This window comes from Leptonotus elevatus, chromosome 14, assembly GCF_054856555.1.
Source record: "Leptonotus elevatus isolate MCC_2025b chromosome 14, RoL_Lele_1.0, whole genome shotgun sequence".
Taxonomy (NCBI): Eukaryota; Metazoa; Chordata; class Actinopteri; order Syngnathiformes; family Syngnathidae; genus Leptonotus; species Leptonotus elevatus.
In genome coordinates, this window is record NC_141252.1 from 4,758,106 (window position 1) to 4,777,709 (window position 19,604).

The window sequence follows — 19,604 nt, forward strand, 5'->3', positions numbered from 1 at the left end:
CCTCCCTTTCAGCTGGTTCGCGGTGATGTTGCCTTCAGGTGCCGTCGGGAACGGGGCAACAGTGGTGACTGCTCAACGGCTCATTACATGGTGAGAATTTAACAGTTTGCTTAATGCCAGGAAATTAGTGTTTATGAAAACGTTTAGCAACAAAGCAGTTAATGTAGAATCTGAGTCACCAAAATGCTCAAAAATTTAGAGAGAGTCTACAACGACCGGCAATATGGGAACTCCGCTTGGAAAACGAAAATAACTATTTTTTACAAGATTAATAATTTTGACGGACAATAATGTGACGTTTTTGGGTGTGAAATTATCCAGCGATAAACAGTCTGGTCAAGTAGTCACGGTCAGTTCCGGTGTTTACGAAAACTGGTTTGTCGGAGTTTGGGTGAGGTCCTTGAACGCCTCCTAATCCAGCCCAGCCGCCGAGCACTAGTAGCCATTTTGGTCCCACCTAAATCATCACACGGAGCTGCTCGTCCACTTTGGGCCGCCCGCGATGGACCGAGCCAACCCGACGCCGAGGATTTACACCGGCAAACCCGTTTGAAATCCGCCCGCCCGACGACACGCCGCCGTGTGACATTGGAGGCCATGGCTCGTTGCTGCTAGGCGGACTTGAGAGCGAAAAAAAAAAGCCCGGGGCGTTTTTTTTTTTTTTTTTTGGAAGTGTTGGCCGAGCAGCGCCTCTGTCAACGTTGGCCGACTCGAGTTCGCTTCGCCGCGACGGGACCCGCGACGACAGCCACAGCGAGGAGTTGCAATTTTGACTGCCTGTTAGACACTCCAAGTGTTGTTTCCCCACTCGGTCGAAGATCCATGCGACTGTGCCTCTCTTCCGCCGCGGGATCGAACGAGGTGTCACCGGATTGCGGGCTGCTTCCCCTCGCCTGAATCATGTCCACCAAAACCCCTTTGCCCACCGTCAACGAGAAGGCGACCGAGAGTGTGAGTAGCCGTTTGTGATGCGAGCAGCTCCCGACACACATTTTGCTGCGTTTATCGGACGGAATCCTCACGTATTGTTCTCTCGCACACACTTCGTAAACAAATCGGCTTCCTCTTCGGCCTCCCCAAATCACCCCCCCCCCCCCCTCAGTTTTGAACTCTCTTTGCGTGTGTTTTTGTCACAGTCGTATTCGTGGTGTTCCGGTGTCAAGTTCTGGAGCGATAGTTGCTTATTTGGGACGTGTTGGGGACACTTATAGGCCCCGGTGGAACAAAACTACAGGACGCTACTTTTGCCTGTTGGCTTGGCAGGAGACAGAGGAGATTGTGTTCTGGCTTCCGATTGGCTACGCGGGCTGTCAGTCAAGGGGTTTTGACCAGTCGGATTTGGAAGACCGAGTCTGAGGCCCGCCCACTCGTGACCAACGGAGCGCCCCTGCCTGACTCAGTGCTCAAAACATTCGCGACGTAATCGCACGCACTTCCGACGTGGCTTGTCAGAATAAAGCGCCGGTTATTTATTAGAATTACACTGTTATTTTTGCATGTCGTTTTTTTTATGATATTGTTTTGGAGTTGTACTTTTAACAGACATGACAAATTTAGATGAAACTGCTTTTAAAGTCTTGCAGTGGTGACATAACCTTGTTTTTGTGAGTACACAATCTCCAGAGAATTCATTTTGTACTGCTCCCGATAATTTCCACTGATACGAACCACGGGTAGTTTGGACCAATCACAGGTTGACATTGTATTTGGGGGCGGGATATGCAGCCGTGACAAAAACGAAAAGCGCCGAAGCCGTGGGAAGAAACGAACCAAACATGGCGACATTGGTGGACGAATGCGTGGACGCTGCAATTAATTCTGTTTTCGCTGAATTAGTCTCTTGTATCCGCATATCAACATTGCAAAACCGACAACATAAACTCAACGCCATGATATCAGCTAGTCACAAGAGTCGCACATTTTTTAATTCAATTTTTAATTCAAATGGGCAATCGCAAGCATTCCTTTATGAAAATATATAAATTGTCAATTTCCTCAATCCAGCTCCTCTCGAATCTTGTAGGTTGGAGATGTTTTTGCCATCAGCTCATCAGCAAGATCTGTAGAAGCCTGATAACGATCCTGATCTCTAGGATCAGGTGTGTTGGAGGACAGAAACATCTAAAACCTGCAGGACTCTGGACCGTGAGGACTGGAATTGGTGAACCCCGATTTAAAACGTACAGGACTCCAGTCCTTGAGGACCAGGATTGTGGAAGCCTGCAATTTAAGGGCTATTAGTTTACAAATCAATCAATCTGTTAGTTTTTTTATTATTAATCAGTGAGTTGGATAATTTTATTTTTGTAATTTTCCATCCCTTCATTAAAAAAATACATTTTGAGTTGACAGTACAGAAAATGCACAAACATAAATTATGATTCAACTTTTAGTTCTACGTGTAGTCCCAGGAGCTGAAAGGTTCCTATCAGATACCGGTACCGGGCCTAGACTTAATTCAAGCACTACCGCTCCTTTTGGCACTTGATAAGTTACCATGGAGCCCAATTTAGCCAATAAGCTTTGGCGTCCAAATGCGCAATGTCCTCCAAAAGTTTTGTGGTGGGAAAGGCTTCTGACAAAAGTTTTGGGCTCATTTATCCCAGCTGAAAGAAGGTTCTGTTCTGCAGGGTAATCCTCTGAAAGGGTTCAGGAGCCTTTTGGGTGCCGTACTTGTCTTTTGTATGTGCTAAAATGCTAACAAGCTCATCCTTTCTTGAGATTTTTGTTCCACTGAAAATGTAAATTGTTAGCCTTGCAGCATAGCCAGGCATGGCTAGCCGCCGCCGCCGCCAGGCTAAGCATCACTTGTTGACAACAACAAATTCTACGTCACATGTCGGAGTATTGACGGTACATTCAATATATAAGGTATGCATTTGGCCAAAGGTAGAGATTTTGGATTTTGGACCGTACCGTCCAATTGCAGATATGCATGTTGATTACGTCACTTCCCTGTTTGTATTAACACACTATTTTCCCGGCTGGATCGCTAACATAGCTAAAAATGGCAAACGTTCACTTTGCATCCGGTGTGTAAGTCACAAATAATTGCAAAAAAAGAAGCTTCTCTTCTGTAACGTTCACAAAGACGAATGTAGAAAGCCTTCAAGCCATGCTATCAAAATGCAGTCGCAAAACGCCAAATCTATGGTTAAAAGTATATTAGTTACGTGTATGATTATTTAAAATATAAGAACCTTTCGTAGTCCAACATTGGAGAAATGTGCAAAGTTTCAGGAGCAAGAGTGGATACATGAAATAGAAAATATTCACAAAATCAAAACCTGAAATATTATCAGTCCTACCTATCCAATTTGTCAGCAACGTTAATTGTTTTGATATGTTTAAGTATTGTTCATAAATGGCTTATAATAAGGCATGAGCCGTGGTTTTAGGTCGTGTGTAAATCAGTGACGTCCAGGTCAATTCCTTGTTTCAGTTTTCAATGCTTTGAACGTTGTTGATGAAAGTGAAATTAGATATGAAACATTTCCATATTGCACTTACTGACCGTGTCATGTTATTTAAAAGGAAGATAGTTATGATGTCAATGTCTCTGTAATAGAATATGACATCATTGTTAATTGTTTGCAGTTGCTGCAAATGTTTAATGATTGGTGATCGATTGGCCATTAAAGGCTTGGATCGGCAATCAGCGATCTTTTTTTTTTTAACGAAAAACGGCCCATCACGATCGCCGGCCGATGGATCAGAGCACCCCGACGTTGGTTGAATCCCGAGACGAAAAGCATGTTTCACGACAAAATGGAGACTTTGCTCCTCCCCATGGACTCCCCTGGAAAAAGAATCATTTGGCCGGGATGTCTGGACGGTGAAATATTCATGACTTCCAATCAAAGTCGTGCTTTTATACTGAAAGGCCAGCTTCCTGCTGCAGTTGCCAGCCTGTCGCTGGCTTGATGCGCGCCAGTCATTTGAAGTTCTCTCCCTCCGTCCGTCCGGCCGTCTCTCCCTGCTTCCTGTCCTGATCTGTGCTGGTCATCAGGGGAGAAGTCGCCGGCGGTCGTGGACGTTCGGTCATCGTCAGGCGTCCGGCGCCGTTTTCCTGTGGCGACATGACGGGCTCGCAGGCGGCCAGGAGGCACTGCAGCCTCGTGAGTAAAACCTCAAGATGGAATTGTCACCTAAAATGATGTTTGGGGTTTCATTTTGGGGGCGGGGGCTATAATCTGACGCTCTTTGATGTTTCCCGCCGTGAGTGAACAACGTGACGTGGGAAATTTAAGACTTCAAAGTACATCTGCAGTTGAGTAGATGACGACCTGGGTCTGCCTGGTTTGGACGCTCTGGGTTCAAATTGAGTTTGTGACATTTTGACTGCAACTGTGGGCGCCAGTCTTTCATTCAGCAACTTTTAGCCCTGGAATGTTTGGATTAAGTTTATGCATTTGGATGCCGGAACTCTGTTGCCTGGATGTGGTTCTGCGGTTCTTTATTAGAACCCAAAGAAGACTTTGCGAAGGGGGTCGGTGACTCGGTACTTCGTTTGGCCAGAAAAAAACATCCCACAAAATGCATGTTGGGACACGTTCCCAAAGTCCAAAAAGTTCCTAGTTCTGGGATAAAATTCCTGCCTGCGGTGCAGAAGACGTTTACTTTAGAGTAAATATTATCTGTGCTATTATTAGCAGATTCTGGAAAGATTCTGAAACCTTTTCACCCAGGAACTAAGAACGTCTGGTGGCATGTGTGTTTCGTCTCAGGAACTTTTTTTTTTTTTTGAAGTAATTTATCAGAGCAAAAAGAGCATATTAAGTGGGTAGTACTTATTCTGGCCTAGAAAATAAAATCTCAGAAACAACGGTTTATTTTAAGTCTTAGAGTCCAAAAAGTTCCAAATTCTGGGCCAAATATCCTGCAGTGCAAATGACGCTTTAAATTCAATTTGGGGCCAAACGGAAGACCCTTCTCTGGTGGTTAGTCGACTCTTCTGAAAAGGTTCAGGATCCTTTTGGACAGAGTCTGCAGTGTTGGCTGTACCTAATTCGGTTGACACATTTGCACCTTTTAGTTCTTGATACTTGTACTCCCTGGAACCAACATGTTTAGCACTGCAGACCCAAATGTTTCAGGACCTCTCAGAAGTTCTATCTCCTTGGAACGAAACTTTTTCTTCCTTGTTGTGGGGCTAAAGTTCCTGCAGTTGAAAGCCCCTTAAATGTCGTTTTGGGGGAATTAACCATTATTACCTGCCTGGTATTACATACCAATTTTCCTCCACAACGTTTTTAATTCCTGCTGTTAAAATGTTCTGGGAACCTCGGGCAGCAAACGATAGACACCTTTTCGTTATCGACTTCAAGGTCCAAGCAATTTCCTTGGACTTAAAGTGGAATCGCATCTTTGCCGTGCTGAGATTCAGCGGAGGTGATGGGGAAACGGGTTCTGGGTGCGGCTCGTTTGAGAATTACTGACTTCTAGGAATGTAACGATAACGCCAATATCCTGATATTAAAACTGCCGCAATATATCGTCGTCATGTCACGATATTAAAAGCAGGACATCTGTTAAAAAAGTCGGGTTGATTTCCATTTGTGCAGTTCTGGCACCCTCTGGTGGCTAGTTTTTTAGTGCAGATTAATTTTCCCAAGGCATGTTTTGGCCCTTCTGTGTTTAAAATCGAACGTAATATGCTTGTGAACCGAATCAATATGTGCAGGAACTCAATGTGTGCTTTCATTAGCATATATATATATATATATATATATATATATATATATATATATATATATATATATATATATATATATATATATATATATATATAATTAATTTGTGGCATTTTTATCTGTGAAAGGTGCTATATAAATACAATTTACTTACTATTATATTTATGTATTTTTTTATATATGATATTCATTTTTTCTTTAAATATAATATTTATAATATTTTTATAATACTTTTAATTGCTTTAATGTACAAAAGTGTGTTTGTTGTTGTTTTTTTTACAATATTGTGACCTTTTTTGGTACCCACAATATCGTGATAATTATCGTATCGCGACCTTCATTTCGTGATAATTATCGTATCGAGATGTTTGGATCTTGTTGCATCCCGACTGACTTCTATTCGATTTCCTTTTCTTTTCTTTTTTTAAACTACGTCAACCCTGGTTGCTTTTGAAAAGGACAGCAGTGCAACAAAAAACAAATCAATGTGTGGTGAGAACCGCAGCCAGCAACAAAGTTCACATGAGCACTCCGACACGCAAGCACGCTAATCAGGTCGACGTCCAAACGCTTCATTTATCACGAGCTCGCTTGTGTCCGGTATTTGTTACTTTGGTCCCCTCTGATCTTTTTCGTTCCTCACTTTTCACATAAATGCACACGTGTCATTTAATCAAGGGTCAAACTGTTGACATCATGCATGAAATGGAACCTTTTCTTCAATCGTTAGTTACTATACAGTGCCAGAAATAAAAATTCATCACAGAGCACATTACCCCAAAATGTTCTTGATTATATGTTGTACGGCATTTTGCTTATTATTGCGTTTGTTGAATATGAATTAAGCAGCAAAATCCACTTGTTTTGTGGATGACATCACACTGACTTGCTTTGTTAACAACCAATCGCGGCTCGCCTGTTCTCCTAGTTTGGTCATGTGACGTTCACAAGCGTAGCTGTCATTGGTCGTTGCTTGATCAACTATGATGTCATTTTCAGCCGACAGCAAGTGACAAAATGGCCGCCCCCCGAGACAGATGAAAACAGGTTGATTTTGCTGCTGAATTTGTATTGCACAAACACAATATTAATCTGAATACCGTCTTTAAACTAGTGGTGATACAGAAAACGTATTGTTTACAAAGAACATTTTTGTGTTGACTTTTAAATTAAATTGATATTGCTTGGAATCACACATATTTTTAAATACAACTTCACATTATTCTATAGTTTACTAAGCTGACAATTCTTAAAATTGTACGTTTAAATGAAAATATGACTTAAGTTTTCAAGTTTATTTTTTATTTTTTTGCCATTAGTTTTGGAGTCACAAGTGCCGGATTTAAAATGCATATGTGGCAAAAATGTCTGTTGCTAATGCTAATAGCGCATTAGCAGTACATTTCGCAGATTTCCTGATTGTATTAACCCCACCCCCAACACAGCAGTGCATATCAGGAGAGATGCTTTTAAATTGTGGAAAACACAAAAAAACTCTTGGACTGCTTGAACTATGCTTAAAGCAGCATTTATTTATGTATTTAATTTGTTTTCAATGTTGTGTCATTGTGGAATAACGCGTCCCCTCCCTCCCCACAGCACACGTCCTCTCACACCAATGGCCGACAGGAAGTCAGCAGCTCGCGCTCGTCTCGCTCGGGCGTGCGTTCGCGCAGCTCCGAGGAGCCTCAGCAGCCGCACGTGGGCAACTACCGCCTGCTCAAGACCATCGGCAAGGGCAACTTCGCCAAGGTCAAGCTGGCTCGTCACATCCTCACCGGCAGAGAGGTAATTAATGTAAAGCAACGTAAGCCTCATAGCACAATTGCCAATGTCACTGATAAAAAAGAAAAAAGACAGAAAAAGAGTTGAGGCGCACCGTGGATTTTTGAGAAAATTCCAGACTTTAAAGTGCGCCTTTTAGTATGTAAATAGGGTAGTCCGTCCATGAAGCAGGAAGTAGACGGCTAAACGAAGTTGGAACTGCACAAACGCTGCAGACTTGTCTCGTTTTCTGTGACTGCATTGACTTCTGTTGTCTTTGCTTTAATTGGGACGTTCGTTTCCCGCACAGGTGGCCATTAAAATCATCGACAAGACGCAGCTGAACCCCAACAGTCTTCAGAAGGTAATTGGCCGCAAATTGGAAACATTCTGTGCGAGTCGAAAGCTTTGTGAACGCAATAATTGGGAAAATCATACTGCATATATATATATTTTTTTGTCTTTATGGTATGGGCTTGACCGATTAATCGGCTTCCAATTATAATTGGCCAATTATTGTCCTTCAAGCATCGGCCAGTTGGGCCAAATGGCCCTTTAAAACGTTATCATTGAAGGAAAGCCAAGTTTCCGACGCTGTGGCAGTACCCTGAATGCACCATTTTGCTTGCATAGCATTAGCAACTAGCAAGTGTGTAGCGTATCTTATACTGGTTATTTTGTTGTCCCTAAGCGTTCTTTAAGCTGTTTAATACACCTCAGTTGGAGTTAACTGTAATACTAAACACACAACAATAACAATTGCATCCACTGTATATTTAAATACAAAACATGCTTTGTTTTTAAAACATCGCTAGCCTAGTGCTAATGCTAATAGTGAAGGGAAAGATCCCATTCAAATACTAACAGGAAGATAGCATCGATTTTGGGGGTGTTTTTCCTTCAAATAACAAATATTTCACAACACAATTTTATGCATTGAGTATGTGTTTTTAAATACTCTGCAGATTGATCTGTATTTTTCTCTGCCAAAAATTGGTATCGGCATCGGCCCAAAAAAAAAAAAAGAAAAGCATATTGGCCGGGCCCTACTTTATGGTTTGATTTGTGGTCATTCAATCGCGGTCAATTGGCCAAACTGTGGTAACGATATCACAAGCCTTTTGTCTCTTGTCGTTGGTCCCAAACGTGTTTTTGTTTGCCGGGACGTTTGGGTCCCATCCAGCATGCGTGTCATCTGCGCTGCCCTGTTTTTGCGGGGCCGTGTTGTCACCGCCGCTGGTGACAGCAAACATGCAACATGCCGTGGCCCCAACCGCCTCCATTGCCCCCCCCCCCTTCTTTCTTTTTTCCCTCGACCAGGCCGGCGGTGGTTTTCCATCAGATTTTCCAAAGCGCCATTGATTTGTAACCTTTTGTGTGTCAGAGCCCCCCCAAAAAACAAAAACAAAAACGGAGTCTTGACGGCTGCATTCGCACATGCACACAAAACCCTCCCGTGTTTATTTTAAGAAATCCGCGCCGTCTCAAAATACTTGAAAAGGTGAAATTTCTCACATGAGGCTATAAATACGCACAAAGTTGCCCCCTCCTCCTCATCTTCATCCTCTTCATCCTCATCATTGCGGTTTGTTCTGCCCACGAAGAGTTGACAAATCCCCTGCGAGCGACCAGCGTCACCACGGATTAAAGCCCCCCCCACGCTAATCCCGCCGATCGGACCTTTTGTTCACATCTGCTGCTGTCCGGATGCGTCGGCATACGTGACCCGGCAGAGCAAAATGAGTCACACCGACCCACATTTCGCAAATGAGCTTTTAGCAAAACCAATGATCTTAGCTTTTCAATGATAGAACAAGGCCAGGCAGGGGTGGCGCTACGTGGTGGCCGCTCTCGGACATCCCCACCCGCATCTAAAGGCAGATTTTCAAGCCGTATTATTACACCCCTTTTAGGTAAAATGGAACTTTTCAAGAACATTTTATTCTTACAGTCAACGTCAACCCAAATCATTCCAACCACACGCGCTGAATATTTAGTAGGGACGAACGAACCTTAAGTAAAAAAGCAACATCAAGAGTTGTGAAGAATGTTTTAGGTGAATTTGTGTTGCTCTATTTTGAGATGCTGTCTAATTTCTTTGTTGAGTAGCTTTTCCAAAAATGCTTTTTTTTTTTTGTTTAACACGACGCAAAGTTCATTTCATGAGAATTCATCTTGCCGATGTCACTGATCAACATCACATTGATATTGTGGGAGCGCTTCATTTCACAAGCTTTCATTTTTAACATGTACATAATTTTTGGTTGTATTTTTTGTTTGTAGGATGAAAATAATTTTTGGTCTTCTGCTTTACCTTCATTATCATCATCATGTATTTTTGATGTTTGTTTTCATGCATGTCCGCTCACCTTTGTTTGTTTTCACCAACGTGTGCTCATTTCTGTGTGTTGTCGTGCATTTATGGTCACTTTGTGTCGGTTTGACTTGATTTATGATCATGCTTTGTTTTCATACAGCGATTTTGTGTTTTGAGTGTCGCCACATTTACGTCCGGGTCGCCACTTCTTCCCACTTGGACACGTTCTGCTTCTAAAACCCTGAAACTCGCGGCACCCCCTCATTTGGGGTCTGTACCTTTCTCACAGGGTACGACGACGCGAGAAAAAGCCATCTTGGATGGGTCGTGCGCCGGGTTTACATTAATGATGGCTTCCCTGTTTTGTGTGCTAAACAATTGGAGGACGTCCTGTCGGGTGCAGACCGCTTGTCTTATCGTCTGCCTTTTCAAACGTCGCTTCCAAATTTATGCTTTCCTCCGTTCCTTTTCACTCACACACACAGACAAGTTGGCTTTGACCGATAGTGTGAAAGGTCGTCCATCTTGAGTTCGGCCATTTTTTTTGGGGGGGGGGGGGGTCTCCCAAGTCATAGTTTGGCTACTCCTGCTGTGGTGCGACTTGTATGTTGAGCTCGGTCTTGCACCCAAAATGATCCCTTTGTCTCACTTTTTTTTTTAGTCCCCCGCCTTTTTTTTTCACATACATTTTTGGTCATGATTGTTTTTGTTCTTTATGGTCACTTTTTGACTGTTAATGTATACATGTTTGTTTTCATGAGGTTATGGTTGTCTTTACGTACGTATGGCCACTGTGTTTTTATTTATCGTCTCTTTGTTTGTCTTTGGTTTTAATGCAATTCATTACTGTATTGTCAGTTGTTTCGCCCCCCCCCCCCCCCCCCACAGTTTATGTATGATCACTGTGTTTGCCTTTCAGCTCTTCAGAGAAGTCCGAATAATGAAGATCTTGAATCATCCCAACATTGGTAAGTGCATCCATTTTTAATATATTTCTCTATTAATCACCCCAAAAAAAGTACAGAGAATATGTTGAGAAGTGGCAAAAAGACCTCTCATTTTGGTTTGTCCACACGTTCAACGGTAACCAATAGAAGACGGTTAGCATATTTTTTTCTATCTGGATGCAGAGTGTGAAAATTGATACAGTGAAATATGCCAGGAATTCCTTCCGGCATCATTAGCGACCATTCATCTTCATGTGCTCGGATGATTGGCCACTTGAATGAAGTTTCATATCTTTCTTGTCGCACCATATGCCATTATGATGCTGGTCAACCATAATTTTTTGGGGGTGAATTTGTGTCCTGAAATTAATTTTTGACACAGATTTCTGACAAGTTTTAGATAAATTTTCATTTTTTGATAATGATATAATCAATCATCGTAAATAGCACCTTACAGATTGGGATTTTTTTTTTGAGACAGATGCCGAGATTTGGCAAAATAAAATTCCGATAACCGATTAATTGACTGATTAATAAAAAAAAAAATATATATATATATATATATATATATATATATATATATATATATATATATATACTGAATAAAATCACTTTTTTTTTTTAGTCCCTCAATGCCTACAACAATAAAAAATAACATTTTAGTGTTTTAGTATATTTAACTTTACAGCACAGGAGAAAAAAATAGCAAACGTCCTATTTTTTTTTTACATTTATAATTTGGGTAGGGCGGTTGTATGTTTGAATGTCAATGTCTTTGTCTTATGTTGTAATGACAACTACTGGTAAAAATTAGCAAACTATCAACCGATTTTAAAAGCGCCAATATCGGCCAATCAGCCCTAATGGTAAACACAGCCAAACCTCTTTTTATGTGCCTGCATGCTCGTCTTGCATCCCACCGTGGCTCTATTTTCAGCTCGTCTCCCACTCTTTCATGTCCGCACGCACGTACGTCCACGCGCACACTGAAGCTGCGTGTCTTGTGTTTTGGCAGTCAAGCTGTTTGAGGTGATCGAGACGGAGAGGACGCTCTACCTGGTCATGGAGTACGCCAGCGGAGGTGAGCCGACGCGTCCTCAAAACACTTTTTTGCCTCCACATTGTTCACAATCTTCACTTATTGGTCAGTAAAACACATTTAATCAAGGTTGGAGTTGTTAGTTGTAATATTGCATTTTTCTTCGCCTTTAACCAGAAAAAAAGGTCATGCGCTAACAATCACGTTTGAGTTATTGGCTGGTTGAATTAAGTTACTGAAAGATCTAGGGCTGTGTATCGATTCTAATTTCCTCAATCGATTAAATTTCGATTTGTAAGAGTTCAGATTGATTTGATTTCAAATTTTTTCTGTGGTTGTCGTACGGTTCAGGTCGCTCGCTATATACGTCGCACCTACGTACGGCGGTAGTCGCCGCAGCTGTGCGCATGTGCGGCCAACCGTACCGTTGTCTGGCCCACCTCTCCCAATCGTGCTAAACTGGCGATCCGAACCGTGCTCAGGCCCGGATCGATTGCGTTTACACTACCGGACTTTAGCAGCAAGCGTGTGAGTGCGCCCTTAAGAAATCTACCAGGGCCATGTTGCAAAAAACCCATATTTGTAAAAACATGCCCGGTAGGTTCATTGAATTGTCCCTCGGTGTGATTGTGGGTGCGAATGGTTGTTCGTCTGGGCGTGTCCTGCGATTGGCAACCAGTTGAGGGTGTAAATCACGCCTGACATTTAATCATGAACTTGGAGATCATGTTGATGAAAAGTGCATTCCAAATTGAATTTATTATTATTATTATTATTATTATTATTATCATTACCACCCTGCCTACTGCTCCAAGACAGCTGAGGTAGGCTCCAGCATGCGCGCGACCCTCGTTACGATGAGCGCTTCAGATAATGGATGGAAAAATAGAATTTGTAAAAGCTACTGAAAAAATCTTTTGCAAGCGCCGCGCTTCCGAATCCTTCCCTCATCCCATGCGGCGTCACACTCGCGCCATCGATTAGCGGCAAAGGTCGCGTCGGCGAGAGCAAATGTGATTATCTCCCGAGACCAGCGCTCTGATCGCATTACTCGTTGATCATGTCAATAGGAAGGTTCTGTCCGTGTCCACTTGCAACGTTCGCTTCTCTGGCATTGCAATCAGATGATTATCGGATTCGGTCTTCGTCCAACAGTCGACTCGTCTGTTGGACCCTGACTCGCAAAATCTTGCTTTTCTGTCGACTAACGTGTACACAGCGGGTTATTGCAGTTTTGGAATTTTCATTATAACTAGTTTTTAGAGTTTTGCTTTATAAATTCAGTTAATTTTCAAGGTGGCTGTGCTAGTTTTTATTAGTTTTAGTTGTCTCAAAAATGCTTAGCTTTAGTTTAGTTTGAGTTAGTTTTCATTTTGAAAAAATGTGTATTACTCATGTGCAAGATTGAATAAATACCATGGTAAAATGAAAACAAAGTAACACTTCTTACCTAGCGTTGCGTTTCGGCTGAAGGAAATGAAAAAGCCGGCGAGCCGAGCCAAAAGTCAAACACGTCGTCATCCGAAGGTGCTTTTCTATTGGCTGCTGCTAGATGACATCACTTCCATGCGACACACTTTCAAACGTCATTATTCCGGTTAATATCGAAATAAAAATACTTAAATCACATTTAAAATCAATCCCAAAGGCTCATATATTGAATGAATGACGAAAGACGAAAACCAAGGACATTTTCACTGTAATTATAGTAAAATATAGTTTCAGTTAGTTTTTGTTTTTTTAAAAAACATTATTTTTTTCTCTTTTTTTTGTTAACGAAAATGTTTTTTAGCTTGTTGTTTCATTACTTTTAGTTAGCTACAATAACCTTGGTACAGAGGTGTATATTTTACTTGGGCTGGGTTAAAAAAAATGTTTTTGAATTTCCCGATATCGATTCATAAAACCATGAATTGATTTAGTTTAATGTCTCTTTTTCCCATAAACTCTTAAGAAAATAGAATTTTAAAGGCTGAGTTTTTATTTTTTTATTTTACTGTTTTCTTGATATTTACATTTATACACTTGACTTTTTTCATTTATTTTTAGAATGATTGAATTAGCATTATGAAAATATTTTCATCTCATCTTTGCTGATTTCAATGTTTGTGTAACATTTAAGTGATTATAACACATTAAAATCTACTTTGGAATATAATATTTGTGAAGCTTTTATCATGTCCTTGATATTTAAGAAGAATTGACAAGCCATAATTAATCAATATCAGATTGAAGTGAATCAAAAAAAAAAGAAAAAAAAGAACTGAACTCTTGAATCAATCGAGGAAATTAGAATCGATACCGAGCCCTAATATTTACAGTGGATACGAGACGTCTACAAAACAATGGCAGGTTTTTACAATTTAAAAACAAAAAGAGTGACAGCAAAAGAGTTTGGAATGAGCCGATCACTTTTAAACGTGTGTTGATGGGATTCAGCACACATCTGCCACCAATAAGAATGCCTCTCATTAACACCAAATACAGTTCCGTTATTCTTTAAAATATTTATTTATGGCTGTATCTTCTTTTCTTTATTTTTTGCGCTCCGTTGTGGCCACATATGTTCCACGTACTTGGTCATGTTTGGCAGCAGCAGCTCGTGCCCTTTTGGAGAGGCTCCATGTGCGGCAAAAGCGCCTGGAAGTGCACACATGGGGCGAGCAGATGCCGCCTGCACGCCGCGCCGTCCTCCATCTTGTCTCGCCCTCAACGCCGTTTCCCGTCTGCTTCATCTTCTTCCTTGCAGGAGAGGTCTTCGACTACCTGGTAGCACATGGAAGAATGAAGGAAAAAGAGGCCAGAGCTAAATTTAGACAGGTACGCCGCTTCTTCCACGCCTGCAGTCGTTCCGCTTTGGCATCTATGCACTACACGGACGTCAGCAGTCACAACGAGGCGCTTGCGAACGCCGTTGTCGGAACTCCAGATGCTAATTAAGGTCGGGCGTCATGTGACGTCTTAACGAAGCTGCCGCTCATCAGTGAGGCAAAAAATAAACTGAACTTAACTCTCACAACAAATGGCACCAGGTTCAAAATCATCTCGTTAAAAACTAAATGTGTTTGTTGCCTGTTTGTGCGAAAGCAAATTGGTGCCACACTAGAAAAAAAATAAATCAGGTTCACGTTCGTTATACGTTTCACATTTAAACATGATCAATTCCATTTTCACATTTAGCAAAACAAAGTCTTTCGTTATTCGTCACCTCACTCGTGGTATGTAGGGAAATGTGTCTAATTTTGAAATCTGAAATCATTTTTTTTTTTAACAATTTGTGTCTTTGAATGGAATTTGTGACAATGAAGGCTTAAAAAAGTATGAAGCACAATGCCCAGATGTATTAAAAATGAAATGCGATTGATGTATACAATACAATTGCTCAGAATTTGAAAAGAAAAAAGTGCCGTTTCTGTCACTAACGTCCAACATGAAACACTAATGCCACCCAGGGAGCAAAAAAATGACAACAAATCTATGACTTAATGTATGTTTCACACTTCTTTTAGTATATCTTTTTAACTTTAAATAACTTTATGAATTACTATAAAATTAGGCAATCAATGACCTGAAAGATGCAACCACATTTGTCCTTTTTTTTTTATTAACAAGAGTAGGAGAAACTTGAAAACAATATTTATTTGTATTTTTAGAACAGGCGTAAAGTGTGATTAATCGTGAGTTAGCTACGGAAAATCATATGATTAATTATAATTTCAGAATCGTAATCGACTGATAGCCCTAATATATAAACACTATTATGTCTATATGTGTACATGGCATTAAATTCGATTTGCGGATACCTGCAGAAACTATGCTGTTATAAATCCGTTTATTTTCTTCTTCTTTTTTTTAGCAGTTATTGAAGAGCAGTGTAGTTGTTGTAGCCAGTTTGATTTATTCCAGAGGCAGTTACTTGATTTTGTTTTGCCAAATGCGGAAGTCATCATGTTTGAACATGATCATTTATCACTTTGAAATCTGGAATTTATTATGTCATAACAGGATACTAAGCTTTATTTTTTTCCTGGCGTGGCAGCAATACGCTTCCGTAGAATGTAGCTCGGTGTAACAGAGTACATTTCTTCAAAAAGTTAAAAAGTATCTTGCCTTAAAACTACACTGACAAGTACAATTGATCCCAAAAGTTACTTGAGTAAATGTGACGTCGGATTCGCTAATACGACCTTCTGCGAAAGGCCCGTTTAAAAATAAACCCATCAAATGAATGAGACTCACAACAGGCCGACTGTAAAATGTTTGCTTTCTTCCTGTCGCAGATTGTATCGGCGGTGCAGTACTGCCACCAGAAGCACATCGTCCACAGAGACCTCAAGGTGAGCACGCACGCACGCACACACGCAGGCAGACGGCAGATAATCTCCTCAAATGTTGAGGAACCAGTTTTGCCAGGAAAGATCTGCAAGCCCTGATCTTCAACAGCCATCCTCAAATAAGCAACATGTCTCCGCCTCGGAGATCTTCTGACTCACGTTGGTCGGAAAATGCCGGAGTGAAAGAAAGCGCGCGTCGTCCTCCATTTTGCGTCTTTGCGCTGCGTTTGCCCCATGAATGATCCAGGAGGCTGGAGACGCTCGCTCGCCTCGTCTCGTCTCGACACGGAATGTTCGCAGGATGTGGCGCGTCTGCTCGGCCTGTTAGGGACTTTACCTAAAAGAAGAAATCTATACCAATATTTCAATGGTCATTTCTTGGGCTGTTTTGAAAATAATGATTGTACATTCAGTTCAGATGCTCCGAAGGGGGAACGAACATGTCAGCATGTGTAGTTTTGTTTAAATATGATATAAATGCTATAACATTTTCAAAGGCAATATTTTTTAACATTGCATTTGTTTATTGTTCTAAACTTCCACAAAACGTGTTTTATTTTAGCCGGAGCTGTCAAACGATTACATTTTTTAATCAGATGAATCACATGCAATGTTATGAGGACGTCATTTTTTGATCCATTGCACACGCCCATCCTCTTCTTTTGTTTTTTCGTTTATTGAAACACAACCTGAAAAGAACTATTTCTGCCATTTTGGAGTTCGGCACGTGCAGACTAACCCATGCATGGATTTTTTTTCTTTTTTCAATGAATTTTCCTTTTTTCCTTTTTATGGCAAATGCTTATTGGTGGTATATCTCCATTTATTCAAGATCCTTTATTATTATTATTTTTAAATGCAATTGTAATGGCATTCAATTATATGCATTTTTTTACTCTTTGTGGTTGAGCCGACTCCCTATCCTTGGCAAATTGTCATATCTGGTTCCACTGTATTCCTAATGACATTTCACTCTGGCAGAGGTCACAATTGCATCAAAACTGTTTCAACGGCCGTCATTGAACGGGTCTACTTGCCGTAGTTGATGTAATATAGAATTTCATTACACGACATCATCAGAGATCCCGTTTCGATATTTAGTTTGGCCTGTTCATGAGCAGCAAGAAGGGCAAAATATTAGGAACAGTATGATGCCACGCACAAAAACAAAGGTTGCTTGGCATTTCCTGCTTTCGCGTAACCCCGGCCCTGCGTTTGCCGCCCTCAGGCGGAGAACCTGCTGCTGGACGCCGACATGAACATCAAGATCGCCGACTTCGGCTTCAGCAACGAGTTCACGATGGGCAACAAGCTGGACACCTTCTGCGGCTCGCCGCCGTACGCCGCACCCGAGCTCTTCCAGGGCAAGAAGTACGACGGCCCCGAGGTGGACGTCTGGAGTCTGGGCGTCATCCTCTACACGCTGGTCAGCGGATCGCTGCCGTTCGACGGACAGAACCTCAAGGTGAGTCTTGACGTCCGACGGGAAGTGCCGCGGCGCCGCTGACTTTGCCGCCGACCTCCGCAGGAACTTCGCGAGCGCGTGCTGCGAGGGAAGTACCGCATCCCTTTCTACATGTCCACCGACTGCGAGAACCTCCTCAAGCGCTTCCTGGTGCTCAACCCGGCCAAGCGCGGTACTCTCGAGGTGAGGGAGGACGCCCAAAATGTAAATATGCCTTTCTCGCTTTCTTTACGCCCGCCCCTGTCCCTCATCACGAGCGCGTTGTCGTCTGCACCTCCCACACCTGCACCAGCTTGAGTCCCAATCACAACTCTTTCCTGATGTCCCGACACACTCGCCATTGTGACGCCATCTTGTCGTGTGTGTGTATGTGTACAGTGGCGTGATAGGGTCACCCTGGAGGAAAAAAAATCTGAAGTCCAAACGTAATAAGAAAGTCATGTTTGAGAAAATTATTATCTTTTTTTACTTCTGCTTTTGAAATGGTAACTTTATTTTCTTCTTCTCATAAATTGACTTTATTTTATGTTTGTAATGATTTTTTTCTCCTCAAAAAAATACAACAATTTTTGCAAAATTAATTTGCTTTTCACCAAATATGTACGAACCTTTATTTTAAAACTATTCTGCCATGGGAAAAAATACATCTAATGTATGTAATGTTACTTTTTTTTCATGGGAAAAAAATATTTTTTTATTCTTAAATAAAAATAAATAAATACAAACTTTGTACAACTTTATTCACTTTTTGGTCATAAAAAACTACCCAAGAATAAAAACGTTTGAACTCTTTTGCTCCCAAAAACGTATAAATATGTTCTATTTTAAATATTACCATGCTCCCAAAGATGTATTTATATTTTTATGCATGTTTTTTTAATGCTAGAGCATAGAGAAGGCTTTAATGCAGCCTCTAAACAAGAGAATGGTTGAAGCAATGGTATTTATTACAAAAGCGGCCAGCAGGTGGCAGCAGAGTATAAGAGATTAGCCTGGGCCATGTTGTAAAAAGCTCTTTCCCTTCTGGATATTCACAGATTTGTGAATAATGATGAAACTTAGCTAAATTCTAATGCTAATTCCTGCGAAACGGAAACAGATAGAAATTTACTTTTTTTTTTCCTGATGAAAGAAGAGACTCCAATCTTTTTTTTTTGCTAGGTTCCATGTTTTTATAGCAATAGAACCCAAAATCTGTCAAAATCCGGTAAAACAGCCGGGTGCTAAGGGGGTTGCTTCAGTGAAAAGCTGCGAGGGAATGAGTTAAAATGTTATTCTCATTTTACTCCTTTTTTCTTAAAAGTACGCTTTGGCTGTGATTTCAAAAATCCGATTTGGGTTAACTTGTAACTATGGCATTTTTTACTGCACTTTGATTAGAAAAAAATAAAAAATAAAACAAAAGATTGGGGAAAAAATTGACTATTATTCTAGTATTGCAAGTTCAACTATCTAAAAATGTTTACCTTTTTGCATAAATTTCATTCTCATTAGATTAGATTGGTTTTCTCTAAATCAAAATGCATAGTTAACAAAACTTCAATAAAAGTTAGTGTCGCTACTTTTTGTCTGAAGAAATGCAAATATTTTGGAAAAATACAAACTTTGTGTGATTTTATCCTCAAACCATTATCTAAAAAAAAGGAATTTGTTTCAAAAGATTTCAACTGTGAAATGATTTTTTTTTCTTCTATTCGGTGTATTCTTGATACTATGTGTGTTTTTTAAGAAAATAAAGGAACACATTCTGCCAACCATGATACAAAAAATTGTTGAAATATAAAATGATTCAATTGCTTTTTATGATTGAGGACAAGCAACTTAAAAAGGTGTCCGAATGTCAAATCCGGGTGTTGTGGTGCTTGTCATGTCGGCCGTGCGTCAGGCCACGATGCGGTCCGCTCGCATCCCAACAGGATCGATGGTAATTAGTTGTTCCGCCGGCTGATTCAAATCTCCCCGAGACATTGATCTGATCAGCGGAACACCGAAACAAACAACATGAACGTCAACTTGGAGAGGTTGCATTTGTGATTGTGTGGCTT

At 41.0% G+C, this 19,604-nt stretch overlaps 1 protein-coding gene across 16 annotated transcripts in view; it reads left to right on the top strand.

Annotated features, from left to right (window-relative positions):
• Nucleotides 1-406: 406 nt before the first annotated feature.
• The window catches only part of mark3a (MAP/microtubule affinity-regulating kinase 3a), a 31,186-nt gene continuing 11,988 nt past the window's right edge, over nt 407-19,604 (top strand). For 10 of the 16 annotated variants that reach the window (XM_086094739.1, XM_086094747.1, XM_086094745.1 and 7 more), the window contains exons 1-9: nt 407-951; nt 7,293-7,481; nt 7,768-7,821; nt 10,694-10,742; nt 11,737-11,802; nt 14,510-14,580; nt 16,041-16,097; nt 17,323-17,559; nt 17,623-17,763. In XM_086094739.1, the coding sequence (XP_085950865.1) occupies nt 901-951; nt 7,293-7,481; nt 7,768-7,821; nt 10,694-10,742; nt 11,737-11,802; nt 14,510-14,580; nt 16,041-16,097; nt 17,323-17,559; nt 17,623-17,763 (915 nt within the window). In that variant the 5' untranslated portion in view covers nt 407-900. Of the gene's footprint in view, nt 952-3,949; nt 4,119-7,292; nt 7,482-7,767; nt 7,822-10,693; nt 10,743-11,736; nt 11,803-14,509; nt 14,581-16,040; nt 16,098-17,322; nt 17,560-17,622; nt 17,764-19,604 lie in introns of those variants that run through there. The other 6 variants (XM_086094743.1, XM_086094744.1, XM_086094751.1 and 3 more) reach the window with 2 other exon arrangements.